This window comes from Canis lupus, chromosome 13 (genome assembly GCF_011100685.1).
Source record: "Canis lupus familiaris isolate Mischka breed German Shepherd chromosome 13, alternate assembly UU_Cfam_GSD_1.0, whole genome shotgun sequence".
Classification (NCBI taxonomy): domain Eukaryota; kingdom Metazoa; phylum Chordata; class Mammalia; order Carnivora; family Canidae; genus Canis; species Canis lupus.
This window is the reverse complement of record NC_049234.1, coordinates 39,284,169-39,305,473: the sequence shown is the minus strand read 5'-3', so window position 1 is coordinate 39,305,473 and position 21,305 is coordinate 39,284,169. Positions and strand designations below refer to the sequence as shown.

The 21,305-nt window shown below is 54.3% G+C and overlaps 1 protein-coding gene across 10 annotated transcripts in view; it reads right to left on the bottom strand.

The window, feature by feature from the left end:
• The window catches only part of LIMCH1 (LIM and calponin homology domains 1), a 298,252-nt gene extending 277,180 nt beyond the window's left edge, over nucleotides 1–21,072 (bottom strand). For 2 of the 10 annotated variants that reach the window (XM_038555946.1, XM_038555947.1), the window contains exons 1-3: nucleotides 7,751–7,916; nucleotides 5,124–5,251; nucleotides 4,516–4,577 (exon numbers count right to left, since the gene is read on the bottom strand). In XM_038555946.1, coding sequence (XP_038411874.1) covers nucleotides 4,516–4,577; nucleotides 5,124–5,251; nucleotides 7,751–7,824 — 264 coding nt within the window. In that variant the 5' untranslated portion in view covers nucleotides 7,825–7,916. Of the gene's footprint in view, nucleotides 1–4,515; nucleotides 4,578–5,123; nucleotides 5,252–7,750; nucleotides 7,918–20,894 lie in introns of those variants that run through there. The other 8 variants (XM_038555938.1, XM_038555945.1, XM_038555948.1 and 5 more) reach the window with 8 other exon arrangements.
• Nucleotides 21,073–21,305: the final 233 nt, after the last annotated feature.

Below are 21,305 nucleotides of genomic sequence, written 5' to 3'. Positions count from 1 at the left end.
ACTCGTTACGCAGCAAACGTCGGTAACGCACCAACACAAAATGTTATGCTCCCTTGGCAAACACCCCGCAGCGTCCCTTCTGCTACCACATGATCTCGACGCCCTCCCCGCGTGTCTCCGGGATCTGGCTGTGCCCGTCCTGCCTTCTCTGTCCTGTAGCGTGTGTCCCCCTCCCCTCTCGGCAGGCCCCCACTGTGTCCTCGTCTGTCCCCCTCAAACACAGAAGCAAGCGACCCCAGCTGCGATCAGCTCCTCTCTTGCCGCTTTTCACTGCTCTCCTCCTCCACTGGCAAGGACCATGATGGACCCGTTTCCACGCCTCCCCGGGGCCTCCAGCCACCCCCACAGTCACAAGGCAGCTCGCCCTATACCCCGACCTCTCGCAGCCACAGGCCTACTCCTTAAAACATCTCACGGGATCCTCGACGTACAGGCCTGACCCACCCCATCACCTCACCCCACTCCTCCCCGAGGTTCCCCGTCTCAGGAAATGATCCAAGCCGCCCCCCCACCCGGCGACCAAGCAGTACATTTGGGACGCTTCCTCGATTTCTCCATTTCGCCATGCGTCTCCCACGTTCATTCAGTCACTAGGTCTCATCGAGTTCGCACCTTGAACATTCACGTCCACTGCTCTTACGTCACCACCTCTGACCTCTCTCACTGCAGCAACCCTGCAGCCGCTCTGCTTCAGGACTGGCCACTACCATCATCCTGAGGTCACCCTCCCGGAAGATCCTACAATTATCCCGTCCGTACCGTGCAGTTACCCCCACTGCCTACGGGTACAACCCCCACACCATGTTAAGGTATTAACAGCAGGTAACGCCTACTGAGCCCCTGACCGCGTGTCAAACGCTTCCATTGAGGCACAATCCCCGCAGCAGACACTGGGAGTACCCTCGCCGTTTCACAGACGATGAACCAATCCCCACAGAGGCCAAGCAAGCTTCTCACAAAGGTCCTAAGCGAGGCCGCCAACGCTGGAGCCACCAGTCAGGTTCAGCACCAAGCCCAAATGCGAGGAGCACCGGGCCCTCCCCGACGTAACCCAATGCCCTCTCGCACCATGCCCCGCCCCAGCCCCGCAGCTGTCCACACACGCCCGGCCCCACATACCCCCACGCCTCTGCCCAAGTCTAGAAGGCTCATCTCCAGCCCATTCTTCCCCCTTCTCGCCCCCACCTTCGGCATCCAGACGCCGATATTTGCTCACCGCTCAGGCCTCCAGCCAGCACCCGTCTCCTCGAGTGTGCCAGGGAAGAAATGTTCACTTCCCCCCGTGTGGCCCCAAGGAAACCGGCACAGACCTGTTTCCCAACACTGCGGCGGTGCGGCGGTGCAGCGGTCGGAATAGGATTCGAAAAACATGCATGCACTCCCCTCCCACCGTGACTTAGACTGTCCTCCCCCTACCCCCGCCCACCCCAGACTCTGGACGCGGCCACATTTTGTGCTCTGACACTGCAACACGAACCAACGTAAAGCAAGTGGAGACTGGGAGCCCATTTACGGCTTGACGGGCTCTGCTGCACCTGCTGTTCATTTGCTGTTAAGACAACGTCCCCTCCACTTGCTTCTGGTTGAAAAGGACGCAGACACGGAGCCGACCTGAACCCGACACGGCCTCGAGCGGACTGCGGCCAACCCAGAGCCGGAGGCAGGACCGTCCTTGATCTGTGAGCCAGAAAAGAGCAAACCATCACCGTCTCCCACCGGGCGTTGGGGGTGGATCGTTGCACCATCGTACCTAGAGTTGAATTCCCTGTACCCGAAAGCCTTATTTCCATGTCTTGAAGGCTAAGCATAGTGGTTAGAACAGTAAGAACCCTAACACTGTTGAGATACAACTCCTATAACAGAAGCTCAGCCTTTCAAAGTGCATATATCAGAATTTTTTAGTATTTTCACTAAATACTATAGATGAGTGGGCAACCATGACCACTCCTTAATTCAAGAATACTTCCACCGCCCCAGAAGGAAACCCGGGGCCATTAGCAGTCTCTTCGAAGATGTCTGTAAATGCATGACTTAATGAATGAATATGTAAGAAAGTTTTAGAAGAACTCTTATTCCACACTAGCAGGATGATATAAACATTGCAGAAAAAAAAAAAATCAGAAACGTTTCTGTTAGGTATTTCAAAGTCATTTTACTTCTTTTAAATAACTTATACCTATATTTCTCATATATTTTATTTTTTTCTCATATATTTTAAATATAAATGTTTCATATTCTTTACAATTGCCACTGCCAAGCAAATGCCATTGGGGGATTTGACCTCGGTCTACAGATCACAGAGAGATGCCTACCTTAAGAGCCACAAAGCCTATAGGAGGAGGGAAGAAAAAAAATCCCACATAGCTCAAAGCTACCTGTAAACTGAGGAAAACATGATACAGAATCTGCATTAGCACCAAAAGATAAAAAAAAAACTTAGTCAAATGCCAAAAATAAAATCTCAGTATTTCTAATAATAGGGACCAGAGCTTTAAAAACCAGCAAATGCACACTTTAAAAACACAAAGATCAAAAAAATAAAAATTAAAAAAATGAATAAAAAAAACACAAAGGTCAAAAAAATAAAAATTAAAAAAATGAATAAAAAAACACAAAGGTCAAAACCCCAAAGAACGGCAGGATTGAAAAACTGCTCTGCTTGGATCATTGATACGATACTGAAACACCATTACTCTTTTTTTTTTTTCCATATTACAAAGAAAACCATATTTTTTAAAGATTCTATAATGGCACGCTCATTTCATTGTATTAACCAAAAAAAAAAAAAAAAAAAAAGGAGCAGCGGGGAGGGGAGCGTCTTCGGTCGAGGAGTAACTCTGTAGAAGAGGTGCCTTTGGAAAAACAGTTGATTGAAGGCTGTATGGTAAGTAATGAGGCAAATAAGAAACTCATGTCAAGAGCAAGGGTCGTAAACTCCAAGCACCCTCTCCAGTGAGGCAGGTGCCCCGCCGGCCGGGCAACTGCTGAGCTGGATCCCAGTAACCTGCAAACCATCACCGGAACCACCACGACCCCGTCAACAACCGCAGGGAACGGAAAATCCCACCAAGGACCAGCAGCCTCTGAGCTTCAGGGGTCCTGACCCCAGGCAGGCTGCCTACTGGTTTTTATTTTTACCCTCCTCCTTCATGCACTAGCTTCGCAGGAGACCTGCTGCACCCGGCCGATCCGGGGCCCTGGGCCAGAGGATGGGGACGACCGCCGCCGGGCACAGCCAGTGGCCCCCAGCCCGCGGGATCCTGCAGCTTGTGGGATCCTCCAGCCTGCGGGGTCCTCCCCTCAGCCCACGGGCTCCTGCCTCCAGCCTGCAGGATCCTCCCTCCAGCCGGCGGGGTCCTCCATCCTGCAAGATCCTTCCCCTAGCCCGTGGGTCCTCCCTCCAGCCCATGGGGTCGTCCATCCTGCGAGATCCTCCCCCCAGCCCGCAGGATCCTCCCCCAAGCCTGAGGGGTCCTCCCTCCAGCCCGCGGGGTCCTCCATCCTGCAAGGTCCTCCCCCCAGCCCGCGGGTCCTCCCTCCAGCCTGCGAGGTCCTCCCCCCAGCCCATGGGGTCCTCTCTCCAGCCCACGGGGTCCTCCCTCCAGCCTGCGGGGTCCTCCTGCGAGGTCCTCCCTCCAGCCCACAGGGTCCTCCAGCCTGCGGGTCCTCCCTCCAGCCCGCGGGGTCCTCCCCCCAGCCCGCAGATCCTCCCTCCAGCCCGCAGAGTCCTCCATCCTGCGAGATCCTCCCTCCAGGCCACGGGGTCCTCCAGCCTGTGGGGTCCTCTCCCCAGCCCGCGGGATCCTCCCTCCAGCCCGTGGGGTCCTCCCCCCAGCCCACGGGGTCCTCCCCGCAGCCCACAGGTCCCCCCAAAGGACACCCTCAGGTGAGGAATAGGAACTCGGTGGGGACATCAAGCAGATCCCAGTGCCGAGGATTTTCAAGTCGAATGTTTTTCCCAAGCTGCTGTTTGAAGACGCGGCGCAAAGGTCCGTTCATGAGCAGAAAGGGAAACTGAGGCCCAGGTGCACCTTCCTCGACTCTCTCCCTCACTTTACGGAGGCAAACTGACAAAACTTGTAAGGCACTCAAAGCTGCACAGGTGGTAATCTGACATGTGACCTTGGGAAAGGCTCCCGCTCACCCAGCCACTAAGACGCGCCACCTCTCGTGTCACACAAGTACGCGGACACTTATAGACGTGAGAAGATGCTCGAGGACACCTGAGGACGTTTCAGTTCTGCTCGCAGCAGAGCTCGCTGCTGCAACACAGTCAGAGCCCCAGCCCCTGTTCCTCTCCCCGTGAAGGCCTGGGCCCTTTCACCAGCTTCCCCCGTGTCCCCCCGCCCCGGGGTGGGCGCCTCACCCAGTCGTGCCCTCACGGCCACCCATGTTGCCACAAATGGCAGGATTCCCTCTTTCTCTGGCGGCACCCCACCGTGCAATACGTGCGGGTGTGGACACTACGGACATGTCCACGCCGTGTGCATCTGTGTGGGACCCACCACGCCTCACCTCTTTATCCATTGATGGGGGGCAGCTGGATTGTTCCCGTATCTCCTCCAGCGTGGACAGTGCTGCACGAGACGTGAGAGTGCACATGCCTCTTTGGTATCTGGGGTTTTGGTTGTTTCTTAAGATTTTATTTATTTATTTATTTACTTACTTACTTATTTACTTATTTATTTGCAAGAAGACGGAGTGGGGGAGGGGCAGAGGGAGAAGCAGGCCCCCCGCTGAGTGGGGAGCCCCACGTGGGACTGGATCCCAGGACCCCGGGATCATGACCCGAGCAGAAGGCAGACGGTCCACCCCCGGGGCCCCCCAGGCGCCCCTGGTATCTTGTTCTCATTTCCTTTGGATGTATTGCACCCAGGAGTGGAGCTGCTGGGTCATATCGTAATTCTCGCAATTAATTAATTAATTAACGTGGGGCTTGAGCTCTTGCCCTGCGATCGAGATCTGAGCTGAGATCGAGAGCTGGAGGCTTAAAGAACTAAGCCACCTACGTGCCCCTGATAATTCTGCTTTTAATTTTTGAGACGCCTCCATACTGTTCTCACAGTGGCCGCACCAATTTGCATCCCCAGGGCACCAGGGCCCTCGTCCCTCTACCTCCTCACCAACGCTGCTTCCGCTCTCCAGGGCGGTGCCATCGCCATCCCAACGGGTGTGACGTGATGTCTCACTGCGGTTCTGAGTTGCATTTCCCTGCGGATGAGTGATGTTGATGGAGCACCTCTTCAGGCACCTGTGGGCCATCGGCAGGTCCTTTTTGAAAAAATCTCTATTCGATTCCTTTCCCTATTTTTAAACTGGATTATTTGGGATTTTTGCTATTGACTCGTGTGGGCTGTATTACCTGTTAATCAACACTTCTGAATCATTCAATCGCATTTTTATACCTAATAGAACCAATTAGGTGCTGGGTTGAGCACTTTGCATTTAATGACATCTTTAAAACTGACCCTCTTCTAGTATTATTAAAATCGGAATAAGGGACCCCTGGGTGGCTCAGCGGTTTGGCGTCTGCCTTTGGCTCAGGGTGCGATCCTGGAGACCCGGGATCGAGTCCCACTTCGGGCTCCCTGCATGGAGCCTGCTTCTCCCTCCTCCTGTGTCTCTGCCTCTCTCTCTCTCTCCCTCTCTCTATGTCTATCATAAGTAAATAAATAAATCTTTTTAAAAATCAGAATAAAACAATTGATGAATGCCTTTTTTTTAGTCAATCCCTCAAACTCACTTCCAAGACATAGCCACTGTTCTGAGTTTTTTATTTTAATTATTTCCTTGCTTTTCTCGAGTCTTGCCACCCATGTGTGTGAATTCCTATATGCTATCTTTATTATTCTTTTTTTAATTTTATTTAAATTCAATTAATTAACATATAATGTATTATTAGTATCAGAGGCAAAGGTCAGTGATCCATCAGTCTTATACAACCCCCAGTGCTCATCCCATCCCGTGTCCTCCTTCATGCCCATCGCCCAGTTACCCCGTCCCCTCCGCCCCTGACCCTCTGATGACCCTCAGTGTGTTTCCTATGATTAAGAGTGTCTCATACTGTCACATTTTAATTAAAACGTTGGTAACTTTGTTGGTGGCCTCCTTGGGTCTACTTCCCAGATTTTGCTCTCGGGAGCCCAGCGCTTCGTTACAGGGTAGCAGCCACGATCTTCGATCTTCGTTAGAGATACACCAGGGTGGAGCCAGTTTGGCTTAAGCTAGTCAACTTGTCCATTCTCCTGGTGACCAAGAGGGGGATGTGTCCCCTTCCTGCCTAGAAGGCATAAGGAGAACGCGGGGACTGGAACCGTTCTTGCCCCGTCAGCCTTCAGCTAGAGGAGCCTAGACTTTCTAGGGCTCGCAGGACAGGTGCGGATGTGCTGCGTAATTCCTAAGCATACAGTCCCGCGATGCACAGCTCGGGAATGGTGGAGAAAACCCTTGTCCTCACTGATAACATTCTGCTGCTGAGTCAGCTTCCTCTGAAATAGGGATCTACCGCCAGACTGCCAACGAGCCAGTAAACCACCCTCCTATCCAAGCCAGTTTGGGTTGGATTTCTCTTGGTTGCAACCATCAGGATACTAACTGAAACACGTACCCAAAAAACGTGAATGAAAAACTATGCAACACATGCTCATATAAAACCAAATGAACAGAAAAAAAAATTTGGCATCATACAATCCACGACCCTTGGTGGTAGTTAAAAGTCAGTGACCCACCATATCAGAACACCACCAGGGTTCATCGGGCCACCTGGAGCCCAGGGTTCCCTTATGCATTAAAATGTGGGGTTGGGGACGTGCCCAGAGCCTCGTTTAGATAAGATTCCTCTCCTTCCCGGGTGGCAACTATCCAGCAGGGTATTGAGTGAAGACATTCATTTTGGGGGGTTTCTTTGAAAATACTGAAAGCATGTCTAGGGCTAACAATGGCCTCCTGTATCCTTAGGCAGCCCCTGCCCCACCTGCACTCCTCGCTATGCTGCCCCTCGCCACTCTTCCTCTAGGGTGCCCCTGGTGAGGAGCCCATATCACACCCCATAGCACGGGGGTGACCAGCACAGGTGAAGCAGACGGGCTGCCTGGGTTTGAAGGTCCGCTTCGCCATCTAATGACTATGTGGCTTTACTTATTTCTCCTTAAAGTGGAAATAAAGAGAGTTCGAGCCTGCCTCACAGGGTGGGTGAGAAGTGAAGTGCTTAGAACGGGGCCGACGGGGTTACCAGCCCTCAGAAACTATTGTCATAGGCTATGGTAATTTGAGGGAGTTTGGGAGAAGACCCCACCTCCTTGACAGCTATGCAAGGCCCCCTGGCCCAGGCCAGCAGCACTGAGGACCCCTATATTCTACCTGAGGGTTGAGCAGTTCCCCCTCCACCTATGGCAGCTACATCCTGCACCTGCACCTCTGACTCCCAACACTCCTGCTTTACTGGACTCCTTCATAGGGTTCCCACATCCTGCTCCTTTTTGCCTGGCCAGTCCCTGCTCACCCTTTGGGTCTCTGCTTAAACAGCACTTCCTTGGAGGCCTGACCCAGGTCCCATAGACCAAGGGTGGTCCCAGCCTCTCCACCGTCCACACACCCTGCTCTCCCCTTTCTGAACACATATTGTGCATGGAGCTCTGTGTTCAGGGTCCATCTTTCACGGTGGAATGTAACCCCGCGAGGTCTTCTGACAGTAGATAGGAAATGTGAAGTTCCTTAAAAAGTCGCTTTATAACCCAAGACCCCAGATTACCTGATTACAGCTGTATGTCTGAGCCCGTGAGTGAAAGACGGTAAAGTCTGCACAAAACACGGAGATCCAAGCATGTCTACTCTAAAAGAATACACATGCCCCTGAAAATGAAGGGACACTGTCCCAAAGGAAGACAAATAACCAACAACCTTGTGTTTTGCAAAAGCACAACCTAAAAAAAAAAAAATAACAGGGCTTATGGAAAATATAGGTTTCAGGCAGAAGGCTCAAGCCCCATTCAATTCCATAACCAGAACACTGACAAAAGCAGTAAGAACCCTGGAAGTGACTAGCACAGAGAGAGTGGTCTCCTAGCAACTGATGGCACCACGCACAAAGAAAGTGCTCAATAAACGGCTATTACAGGAAAGAGGAGGGGGAGTGGAGGGGTTGGTTAGAGAGTTAATCCGGACCATGATTTTTAGGAGTTTTGCTTTTACATCAGTCACCAGCTGAAGCTCCAGCTCTGAAACAGGACCTCCCAGGTACAAATTCCAGCCCTGCCACTTATTAGCTACATGACACCAGGCAAATCAGCTAACTGTATTCCAGCTTTCTCATCTGTAAAATGGGCATAAAACAGCACTTACCTTTGTGCCAGGCACCGGGCCAGGTGTGATACATAGATACGACTTCCCGTTAACTCAAACAAGGGACTAGACTGGCACTGGCACAATTTGGCACTGAACTAGCTGCTTTATCACTCTGTGTTATCACATTTTGCCAACTCTCATAACACGATGAATCAGACGCCACTTGTCACCCGGCCCTCCTATTTATTACATCTTACAAGGTCTCTACGGAAATAGGCGGCAACCACATCTGTTGGTTGATGACAACATTCAGCTCCAAAAGAGGCTTTGTAAGTTTTCTTCAGGAAAGGCAGAGAGGATGCTATTTCTCAGTGTTTCCATTGGGTCATGACAATGATGTTCATAGCTGTGGTCATTTATTTATTCCAGTTACTGGCCATTAGCTTTTATGGGATATTCTCCTCTTAAAAAAAAATACCTACCTAGTAAGAATCACACAGGTTATCACCATATTAGAAGTTTTCCTCTCACCAAAAACCATAAGATACCTGGGAATAAACCTCACCAAAGAGGCAAGGGATCTGTACTCAGAAAACTATGAAACACTCATGAAAGAAATCGAGGAAGACACAAAGAAATGCAAAAATGTTCCACGCTCATGGATTGGAAGAACAAATTTTGTTAAAATGTCTATGCTACCCAGAGCAATCTATGCATCCAATGCAATCTCTATCAAAATACCATCAACTTTTTTCACAGAGCTGGAACAAATAATCCCAAAATTTGTACGGAACCAGAAAAGACCCCGAATAGCCAAAGCAGCATTGAAAAAGAAAACCAACGCTGGAGGCATCATGATTCTGGACGTCAAGCTGTACTTACAAAGCCGTGATCACCCAGGCAGTGTGGTCCTGGCACAAAAACAGACACAGATCAAGGAACAGAATAGAGAATCCAGAAATGGGTTCAACTCAACTCTATGGGCAACTAATCTCTGACAAAGCAGGAAAGAATATCTAATGGAAAAAAAAAAAAAAAAAAGACCGTCTCTTCACCAAATGGTGCTGGGAAAACTGGGCAGCCACGTGCAGAAGAACAAAACTAGACCCTTCTCTTACGCCAAATGCAAAGATACACTCAAAATGTATGAAAGATCTAAATGTGAGACAAGATTCCATCAAAATCCTAGAGGAGAACACAGGCAGCGACCCCTGTGACCTTGGCCGCAGCAACTTCTTGCTGGACACATCTCCAAAGGCAAGGGAAACGAAGGCAAAAACGAACTACGGGGACGCAGCGAGGTAAAAAGCTGCTGCGCAGCGAGGGAAACAATCCACAGAACCAGAAGACAACCAGCAGGACGGGGGAGGATAACTGCAAATGTCTCATCAGATAACCAACATCTATAAAGAACTCATCAGACTCAACACCCAGAGAACAAATCATCCGATTAAGAACTGAGCAGAAGACACGACCGGGTATTTCTCCAAAGAAGACATCCAGGTGGCCAACAGATGCACCGCAGGATGCTCCACATCACTCCTCCTCCGGGAAATGCACATCAAAACCACAACGAGGTGCCACCTCACACCTGGCAGAGTGGCTACAGTTAAAAACATTATATGTCCTCATTCATCTGGGGAATATAAATAATAGTGAAAGGGAATAGAAGGGAAGGGAGAAGAAGAAATATCAGAAAGGGAGACAGAACACGAAGACTCCTAACTCTGGGAAACGAACTAGGGGTGGTGGAAGGGGAGGAGGGCGGGGGGTTGGGGATGACTGGGTGACAGGCACTGACGGAGGCACTTGACGGGATGAGCACTGGGTGTTAATCTGTATGTCGGCAAATTGAACACCAATAAAAAATAAATTTATTATTAAAAAAAAAAGACAAAGCTAAAAAAAAAAAAAAAAAACCTCAGGAAACATGAGAGGTTGGGAGGAGGCAGGGGAAGGGGAAGAACCTGCTGCGCTGTGGGGGGACGTGGCTGGTTGGCTGGTGCAGCGGCTCCGGGACGGGGCGGCGGGCAGGTTCCTCGGGAAGTTCCAGGCAGAGCTGCCCTGCGGCCAGCAGGCGCGCTGCTGCGGATTTACCCCAAAGGGATGGAGGCAGCGATCTGGAGGGGCAGCTGCACCCCAGTGTTCACAGCAGCAGCGTCCCCAACACCCAGGCTGTGGGAGGAGCCTCGGGGCCCCAGGCGGATGATGGATAAGAAGCTGCGGTCTATACATACCCAGCCGTCCAAAAGAATGACATCTTCCCATTTGCAATGACGTGGATGGACTAGAGGGGGATGGACTAGAGGGGGTTATGCTAAGCAAAATAAATCAATCCGAGAAAGGCGATTGTCATACGACGTCACTCGTATGTGGAATTTAAGAAACAAAACAGAGGATGAGAGGGGAAGGGAGGGGAAATTAAAACAAAACAACCCATAAGAGACTCTTAATCACAGGAAACGAACTGAGGGTCATGGGACGGGGGAGGGCAGTGAGGGACGGGGTAACCGGGTGATGGGCATAGAGGAGGGCACGTGATGGGATGAGCTCTGGGTGTTGTAGAGGACTGATGGATCGCGGACCTCTGCCCCTGAAGCTAACCGGGCACTACATGTTAATTGAATTTAAATTAAAAATAAAGGGGATCCCCGGGTGGCTCAGCAGTTTAGCGCCTGCCGTCGGCCCAGGGCGTGATCCTGGGGTCCCGGGATCGAGTCCCATGTCGGGCTCCCGGCATGGAGCCTGCTTTTCCCTCCTCCTGTGTCTCTGCCTCTCTCACTCTCTATCATAAATAAATAATCTTTGAAAAAATTAATTAATTTAAAAGAAGAAATACAATCAAACAGTAAAAAAAAATTAAAGAAATCACCTATGTCTTCCCAATTGTATATTTTTCATAGTATAACACGTACAGGGATGTTGGACAATTATTTATCGAATAAAAATACTGTATTTCACTGAAAAAAATAAAACAAAATTTTTTTCAAAAATTCTTAAAAATAAGAAAAAATTTTTTAGAAATGCCTCAGGGCTTTTTTTAGGGGGGATATCCTGTAAGCAGACATGCTCCGGTCTTTCTTTCATACTAAGAGGTGGGAATTACCGGATGCCTCAACAGGGAAGAGGGGCAGCTGGCGGCTTGGAGGGAGGAGGGAGATGGGAGAGTCCCAGGCGAGATTGCCTGGGGGCATGTGTTTAAAGAACAGGGGGGCCTGCTCCCCGCGCTCAGGAGGGAGTGTGAGCCCACGGCAGTCCACCCGAGGGGAAGCTGGCCGCCCAAGTCACTCCAACTGATAGCACCTGCCCGCAGCCAGCGGTGACATCACAGTCCCGGGGTCCGTCCAATCAGCGGCTGTCTCCGGGCCACCCCCGGCAAACTGCTTTTTATAATCAGTCTTAAAAAAAAACCCAGCAACCTTGCTTCCTGTCAGTCTGTTTTCTGTGCCACGAGGGGGCCTGTGCGCTGGGCCCGGGCTCCTGGGAACCCCTGGCGCGGGGAGCACACGAGCAGGAGCGGCCACGTGACACAGACTCGGCCGGGCCCGGGGTCCCGGGATCGAGTCCTGCATCGGGCCCCGTGGGAAGCCTGCGTCTCCGCCTCTCTCTGGCCTCCCAGGAATAAATACATAAAATCTTCAACGAAGCAACAGGAAGGTGCAGGCCGGGCCGCAAGAGCTCCGGGGCTCCCCAGAGGAGGCCGTCTGACCGGGCACACGCTCGGCCCACTGAGCTACAGTGACACTTCAGACAGAGGGGGACACTCGGCGCTGGGGGCGCATGGACAGGATGGACTGACAGGCTGGGAGGAATCAGGGAGTCAGCTTCGGAGGCCGATGTATCTGAGCTCGGTCTGGCAAGGATCTGCCCCCCGGGAAGTGGAGAAAGGACACCCCCGGGCTCCCCTTTCCTCAGACAAACAGAACCCGGAGAACGGCCTGAGGACCACGAAGCCTCCCCGCGACCAGCGGTGGCCGTGTCACTGAACATCTGGGCGATGAACGTGAGCAGAAGTGTCGGGAGGACTTTTCTAGAAGGATGTGCTCTTCATTGCCTAGTCCTCCGTCCTTCTCTCTGGACAGATGACTTGATGATGAGTGTGCAGCAGCCACGTGGAACCACGAGACGCCGGGGGAGGGGGGGTGTCCAGGTGTTAAACCAGCCCCTCACCTGCAGACTTGGGGACTTGTGCTCAAAAAGCGCCTTCTTGTAGACGAGCCTGGGGCAGGTTCCCTGACGAAAGGACACGCGCTCGCCACCCAGGGGCCCGGGCCAAGGCGCTCGGCTCGCTCACGGGGAGCCGGCAGCCTTCTCCAGGCCTCTCCCCTCCGCGGGGCAGGTCCCTCCCAGGAGGGCAGGTGGGCCGGGTCCTGAGAGGCGCGGGGAGTGTCCGGCCAACGGGCCGCCAGAACACTCGGCACGTCGGACACCCCCCACCCCGCCTTCAGGGCACCTGGGGGTCCTGCACCCGGCTCTGACCCCTTTCCTTAGCGTGTCACCACAGCCCAAGCACACGTTGCACGGGCATCGCCTCACGCCCCGCCTGCCCAACCCGTCAAGGGTCGCGCGTGAACCCGACGCTACCCGGGCCCTCGTCTGCCTCAAGGACCCCTTCCCTCCAGCCCCGTCTCCTGTCCTCGCACCGCGTGTCCCGAGTCGTGCTTGTGCCCCAGCTCGAGCCCCCAGCGTGCGAGGCCGTGCGCCCCACGTGGACGGGAGCCAGGCTTAGGCCTCGCCGGCCAACGCCCCGCTCGCCCCGGCAGCTCCAGCAGCTACTTTCCAGGAAACGAGGTTTAAAATTTGTTTAAAATACTTTCACACATTGATGTTTACTTTCACCATATGCTTATTTTTAGCGTCTGCACTGGAGGGAACTTACAGATGACTGATAGCCTGGTGCCCCAAATAATTATTTTCATATTTTAAACAGTCTGGCCGAGCCTACCATAGCCTTACCCTTCACTTTCCCACTAGAAGAAGATGATTGTGTGAATAGCATTCTTTGCAAATGTTTATCCGGGGGAGGAAAAGAGAGTTGTGTGCTCAGCGCAATAAATAAGACTTCGACCCCTCGGTAAGAAAAATAAGGCTAAAAAAAAAAAATTAAACAAAAAAAAACAGAAAAATAAGGCTGAGGATTTTTTTTATGACAGCCTTGGGTCAAGGAAGTAAAAACGCCACAAGGCCTTGCCCTTGACATTTACTTAAGAGAAACAAGTGCAGGTCTCTCCTTGTCTCTCCTTACACGGCCTCCCGATGGCTATTTAGGGACACACGGGCAGGGTGCGGCTGGACGGTCCTCGGCGGCCCGGTGGCCACGCCGGTCACGGGCAGGACGCGGGCAGTGAGGCATGGAGCTTCCTCAGCATGACCCGTATTCGGTCCCTGGGGTCCCGCCACGGGCGGAAGGACGCGGCCTCTGCCGGGAGTGTAAGGCCAGCGGAAAGAAGTACCCGGCACGACACGCCGGATCCCAGCCCCGCGGTCCCCTCGCTGAAGACAACTCCCCGGGCTACATCAGCCGCCCCACAGGATCAGCGCCATGAGGACGCGTCTCCCGAGGTCGTTCTCGGCACAGCCCAGCTCCACGACATCCTTCTTCCTCGGGACACCGACGGCACAGCCCCTTGCGTCCAGGCAGGCGTCTTTCCCATACCTTGTCAGTCTTTCTTCTTTTTTTTTTTTTTAAGAGGACTATTTTTTTTTCCTGTAACATCCAATAACCCTCCAATTGGACTATTTTTATACTCACTTAAAAACAAAGTTATTTCATCCTTCCCTTTTCCTCATTGAACTGCACTGAAGTCAGCGTTTTCCCACCCAACCTTCCACCCCAAAAAGATAGTATCTGATACCTTTCTTTTGCTTCACATGTAAACACACACACACATCCTTAGGAACAAATGAGGGGAAATATTATAAAATTGTTTTGCACCTTGTTCTGAACCACAGAGGAGTAAACTGGGATTAAAAAGAAAAATTAGGGGCGGCCAGGTGGCTCAGTCAGTTAAGCGCCCCGGTTCTTGGCTCGGGGTCAAGTCATGATCTCGTGGTCGTCAGACAGAGCCCCACAGCAGGCTGTATGCCCAGCAGGAACTCTGTTCAGTCTCTCCCTCTCTCTCTCATAAATCAATCAATCAATCTTTTTTTAAAAAAAAAAAAAACTAACTGCTCAGCAGTTAGCGCCTCCTTCGGCCCAGGGCGTGATCCTGGAGACCCGGGATCGAGTCCCACATCAGGCTCCCTGCATGGAGCCTGCTTCTCCCTCTGCCTGTGTCTCTGCCTCTCTCTCTGTCGCTCATGAATAAATAAAATCTTTAAAAAAATTCTTTTTAATTAAAAAAAATGAAAAAAGAGAAAAAAATCTAGTTCCAGTGAGAGTAGTTTAAAGAGCAACCGGGATCCCTGGGTGGCGCAGTGGTTTAGCGCCTGCCTTTGGCCCAGGGCGCGATCCTGGAGACCCGGGATCGAGTCCCACATCAGGCTCCTGGTGCATGGAGCCTGCTTCTCCCTCTGCCTGTGTCTCTGCCCCCCCCCCCCCCGTGACTATCATAAATAAATAAAAATTTAAAAAATAAAAAAATAAAAAAAATAAAGAGCTACCAGTATTAACCGATTCAGTCCTCAACCATGAAAATGAAGGCCAGAAGGATTACGGTGAGCCTGGAAGATGCACGCAGGATCCCCAGAGGTCACAGAGCTGCTTTGTTCCAGGCCTTCAGCTCCTGGGGATGGGACAGGGCTGCCAATCTCCTCTCCTGGAAGGACCTGCCTCCAGGCTTAGCCCAACAACACAACTGTTCGCAGGTGAGATCTTGGCCGGGCAGGAGCACTCCCAGGTGAGGGCGAGAGAGCGGTGGTCAAGGCCGCAGACACATGCGCTTCCACACGTGAGCCTGGAGAAAGGACATCCCTTCGTGCTCTATGGGAAAGAGACGAGCCACGGGACCCACAGCTTCCGAAGTCTACAGACGGGCGGGGGATGGAGGACTGGGAGGCCTCCAAGGCCAGAGAAACAGGAAGCTCGGTCCTTACAGGAGTTTGTGACACCTGGTCCTGACGTGAGAGGCAACAGAAGGGATCAGATAACAAGGGCTGCAAAGTCAGACGGCCTGGATTTCAATCCCGACTCCAATCAGGACTCACTGACTAGCTGACTCTGGATGGGGTTCCCCGTTCCCAAAAGCCCCGATTTCCTCAACTATAGATTTTGGGTCTCTAACAATGCATATGTTCAGAAAAGTTAAATGGTGGCTTAGGGCACCCAGGTGGCCTCAGTGGTTGGGCATCTGCCTTGGGCTCAGGGCGTGACCCCGGGGTCCTGGGATCGAGTCCTGCCTCGGGCTCCCCGCAGGGAGCCTGTTTCTCCCTCCGCCTGGGTCTCTGCCTTTGTCTGTATCTCTCAGGAATAAATAAATAAAATAAGAAAGAAAGAGAAGGCAAGAGAGAGGAAGGAAGGAAGGAGGGAAGGAAGGAAGGAAGGGAGGGTGCTTTAATTAAGTCCTACTTCCGCCAATTACTTAAAGGTTTGGGCAAGATACTTGATCTCAGGGCCTCAATTTTCTCGCCTGTAAATGGGGGTAACAGTAGTACTCACTTAGAAGGGATTCACGGAGACGTAGACGCCGCAGCCCGGTGCCCGGCACATAGTAGGCACTCAGCAGACACCAGCTTTTATCCTTGCGGGCATCAGCTTCGCACCATCATCACCCTGGTACCCTAACTGCAACACCCTTCAATTGCAGAAGGGTCCAGAGCAAAGAGAGAAGCGGCCAGGCCAAGTGGCAGGCGCTGCCTGGCCCCACCGAGCACGGACTGCCACCCATGGGATCACAGCCAGATGTCCGCATCACGGCTCCATTGTCACCCACCGGCGGAGCAGGGAGGCCAAGAGACCCAGTGGCTGGGAACACACGCCCCGCCCTACCCCCCCTTGGTGGCCAGAGCTCAATCTTGCATGTGGAGCTCGCCCGGCCCGGATGCAAACTCGGTTTCCAGGGAGATGCCGGGGCAAGAAGCGCCAGCCCCACCTCCTATTCCAATCGCCTTTCCCCAAATGTGTGGGACCGCACTGTTCCCCTACCACGTGACAGCATTGTGCCCGAGCCGCTGGTCTACAAACGGGCCCGATTATTCCCGTCCTTGGGAGAAAGATGCTGCCCGCCTTAATTTACATATGTATTCAGACCCTCCTCCTCTCCTGACCTAGCAGAAGAGGTTTCCTGGGTCTTCCTCAGCTCCCGGGCCCCACAGGCACCTGCCAAGCCACAGCTCCGCTGCAGCAGCAAGAAGACTCATCATGTCCCCACAGAGGTGGGGAACTTGAATCAGCAGAGAACTCAGGGCACGTGTTCGCTCGTCACTACACGGCGAACCTCACGTGTTACCGGCCGCTAAATGCGAGGCTCTCTCAAAGGCTACGCCTGAGGGCTCCCCACGGCCAAACAATACACCCCTCTCAGCCTGGGGGGTCAGGGACCCTGGCGCCTTTCACCTTCAACGTCAGGTCCCAGCGGAGTCGGAGAACGATTCTACATGGGCGGGGGGGGGGGGGGGAGGGGGGGCATGACCCAAAGCGGTGATCGGATCCCTCCCGGTCTCACGCACTGGGTCACAGATCAGATCGCATTCAGCACCGGGCCCCACGGGCAGGCTGTGACGAGAGCTAAGGGAGCCCAGACACTCCTGAGCCGCGTTAATTCGCAGGCCCTCCCCAAAGGCCTGGCAACCTGTTCCAAATCACAACTGAAACCAAGCTGAAGGGGCATCTGTCTCTCCAGAAAGGGTTTGGCACCGCAGAGCAGAGCTACAGATTAGAACCGATAAATACTGCTGTGGACAGAGAGGCAAAGGCCGGGCGGGGCCAGCGGGGGGGGGGGGGGGGGGGGGGGGGCGGTGGTTACCAAGAAAATGAGGATCCTCAAGAGAAAAAGAAAAAAAAGAAAGGAAGGAAGGAAGGGAAATAGAGGCAGGGGTTCTTTTTTTCCTACCAGGAACAGATACAACTTGAGCCAACAAGACCATGCAACCAGGGAGGGGGCTATTCACACTCAGTCCCTTTTTGTACAATGACTGGGTCGTGCGCACGAGGACAGGCGCTAAGCCTCTGCTTGGAGTTGCGGGACGAGCCTCGGCCTTAAGCGCAGATGCTCGACACGAGGTTGAGGGATCTATTTTCTAAGCCTCCCTGGACCAACGGGATCATTTCAGGAGTAGATATGACTGGTTGTGCTCGGATCCCCTAAATCGCTCTGAATGCAAGGTGTCGGAGCATCTACTTAACTTCTAGGCCGGGTATCGGGAGCCTAGAAGTTAAGTAGATGAGAATGGAATGAGGCCAGTGTGTAAATCAAGTTGTATTTCTTTACAGTAAGAAACTTAGGGTCCTGAAGATTCTCTTCCGAAAACAGCAGTAGGAAAGACCGCAACGACGGCGGTCACAGGGGTGTTGGTGATGATGGTAGTGACGGTGGGAAGAAACAGCCAAAGAACCCATTAAGGGTCCTACCACCAACCGTCCCACTGGTACTCTCCCACCCACTTAGAATATGTTAACTTCTTTAACTCTCACAGCAGTCCCAGGGGTGGGTACGCTGTTCCTACGAGGCGCCCCCGTTTCATGGACGCTTTCGATGACATCTTTGGGATTTTTGCTGCTGTTAAGCACTCAAGCCGGCTTTCAAAGAAAATGATTCAGAACCAAAAGGAGAGGAAACGCAGCGTGACCAAGGGCACACAGCTAGCAGGCCACAGCCCCGGGATCCAGATCCAGGCTGCCCAGTTCCAGAGTCGGACCTCCCAATCCCTATGCTGTCCTAACTGCCCCTTTGTTGAGGAAGGCCCTTCTAGAAAAGGAATGTGGAAGGAAGTCAGGACCCCGTCTGCTGGTGGCCACAATCAATACTGGAAGCCTGCCCCTAAACCCACATTAAGACATGCAGCCTTGGGACCCCTGGGTGGCTCAGTGGTTGAGCGTCTGCCTTTGGCTCAGGGAGTGATCCCCAAGTTACGGGATCGAGTCCCATGTCAGGGTCCCTGCAGGGAACCTGCTTCTCCCTCGGCCTGTGCCTCTGCCTCTCTCTGTGTCTATCACGAATAAATAAATAAAATCTTAAAAAAAAAAAAAAAAGACATGCGGCCTGCTTCTGCAGCTGTAAGGGGAAAAAAGGCACCGTGTTATGGGGTTGACCCCAATTCCGGCTCTCCCCTCTGCCAGCTGAGGTGGAAGCAGCAGTTCCCAGGCCACCGCTTCCTGCCAGTCACGCCGCCCGCCCAGAGCCAAGGCCGAGAAATTCCTCACTAACGAGTGAGCTCGGGGAGCTTTTCCCTTGAGCCTCTATTAAGAATGAGTCTCTTCTCGCCAACCCATGACTCAAGGAAGACCAAGGGCTGCAGGGAAAGACAAGCTGCAAAGTTTGTTTATTAACCTGCTGCACCCAAGGGAACATTTTTCTGAAAGGGTGAAATTCCTGACTACTCAAAGGGAGGGGGAGGGTGTGGGGGGCCTGGAGGGGAGGGGAGCGTGTGGGAAACTTAATCACCGACCCAACAAAAGTGGAAAACAAAGCCCTTCCAATGAGGATGTTGCCGAAGACAATGGGGCCCCTAAAGGAGATGCAATTGTCTCGAGATAACAATCCACCGAGGCATTCGGCTCCTCTGAGTACCACGTTATCGCCCCAGGAGCCCAGGAATCTTTGTTTGCCGGCCAGTGCACCCAGAACCATCTGTTAGGGCTCCGGGATCCCCGCTCCGCAGACGCGGCATTTACATCTCAAGAGGAACGTCCGGGAAGGAAGAGGGGAGGTCGCTATCTGTCCCTGGAGCAAATACCTTTCTACCGGCCCGGGAGGGGAAGCTCTCCTTTCCCAGAAACCGAACTCCGCAACTGAAAGGAGATAGGCTGCTTCAATAATGCACGCGCCCAGTGGAGCCCAGCGGAGCCCAGGCCGCCCGTCCGAGCCCACGGCCCACGGTGGGCCCGCCAGCAACGCCGGGCGTCCGCGGGGCCCAGCGGGGCTCGGCCTTCCGGGGGAAGCCCTTCTTCTGCTGGAAACCAGTGGAACCAGGACAAAAGCTGCTCTCCTGTGCCGCGTCATGTCTGGCCTGCCATGTGCCACCCCTCCAAAACAGACCGTGGTCCCTCCACCCCGGGCTGAAGGCCACGCCGCAGGCCCTGATCTAGGTGGGGCTGTAACCGTCCAGACATGAGGGCGTTCGGGGACGTGTGCACTGAAGACGTGTGCACTTTCCTGCGTGGAATTTATACGCCGACCGCCCGTCTTCTAGGTAGACTCTACCAATTACAATTTGTACAATTACGAGTTACGGTGCAGGATATTGAGGGTAAGTAAACCACTCGCCTTCAAGACCTGCAAGATTGCTCCGCTCTGCTACCCTCCCCTCACCTCCCACCACGTCCAAAATCTCTCCTGAGGATATTTTTAATATTTTAAAACTTTAATATTTTAAAGGTCCAGAACACACACACACACACACACACACACAATACAGCCCTCCAACTCCCAACTAAGCCAGTGACTACAAACGTGTCCTGTGTGTCCCGTGAGCCCAAGGATTCAGCACAGACAGCACCTGTCACACCCCACGCCCTTCCAGCCGCATATTGAAATTTAAAAGCCTGGGTCTTTCCCTCATCTCGTCATGTGCCAACGAAGTAGGAGACGTGTATGACTGGGGCTTTTGTCAACGGAGCCTCACGTTCAGTCTTGTCTCTTTGACCCTATTTTTAAATGCATGCTTCCAAGCTGTGCCTAAGGCTCATGCTTGAAGCAAGTGACCCTCCGAGGGGCAGGGCTCCTGCGGGGGCCTGAGAGCGGCAGGGGGGGTGCAGGCCGCTGGCAGAGTCCCATCTGCACCCACCCCCCAGCTCTGGGGAGCTGCTGGGCTGCAGGGGTGTCACGGAGCGGCGGCCTGGGTCCTCGCAGGCTTCGCAGCCGCACCTCCTCCCCCGACTGTCCGCGAGCAGGGCTGTCACCGAGCGGAGGGTCACATTCGCCTTGCCAGGCCTCCCGCAAGGCCGCCCAGGATCCCAGGGGGTCACCTTGCCCCTCGCGCCCTCCGAGGCCCGATCCCCCCGCACACGCCATCCTGGCGGCGCCGGGCCAGCGAGCTGCACCGACAGAGACGCCGAGCGTCGGCCCCGAGCTCCAGGGATTCCCGGCGCCACCCGGTCACCCGAGAAGCGCAGTGCGCGGCGGGGACGCCCGGGGCGCGCGGTGGGGCGGGCAGGTGGGTGCTGCGGGCTCCGGGCCCGGCCTCGCACCTGACCCGCAGGACCCGGCCCGGGGGCGCGGCGGGCAGGACGCGGGCAGGACCCCGAGTGCGCGGGGCGCGGGGAGGGAGGAAGGGAGGAGGGAAGGATGGAGGGAGGGAGGGAGGCGCCCTGCCCCCGCGCACCGCCCGGCTGCGGCGCCCCTCGTTCACGCCCGCCCGCCCGCCCGCCGGGAGGATGGCTCGGAGCCGCCGGCGAAGGAACCAGGGAGGGAGCGGGGAGAGAGCGGGGGCCTGGACCTGCCGGACACGGTGCGTGTGCGCGGGTCGGGCCTCGGGCGCCCCTGCAAGGCCTCCCGCCAGCCGGGGGCACCTACCTCGATCCACTTCTGCGCCTCGCAGAAAGCGGGCTCGGGGGGCGGCTCCGGCTGCAGAGGCTGAAGGGCTTCCAGCCCCAGGGCGGGACAAGCCATTTGCGAAGCCCGCGTGCACTCGAGCGCTGGGCCGCCGGGATGAGCACAGCCGCCGCCGCCGCCGCCGCCGCAGGAGCGCGCCCCGCCCCCGCCCGCCCGCCCGGCGCCCCGCCCCGCCCCGGCCCCGCCCCCGGCCCCGCCCCTACCTACCCCCGCCGCCCGGCCTCCGCGCCCCAGGCCTGTCCCAGGCGCCCCGCCCCGGCCCCGCCCCCGGCCCGCCCTCCCGCCTGGCGCCCCGCCCCCGCCCGCCCCGGCCTCCGCGCACCGAGGCCTGTCCCAGCCGCCCCAGTCCCGCCCACCCGCCCCTAGCCCCGC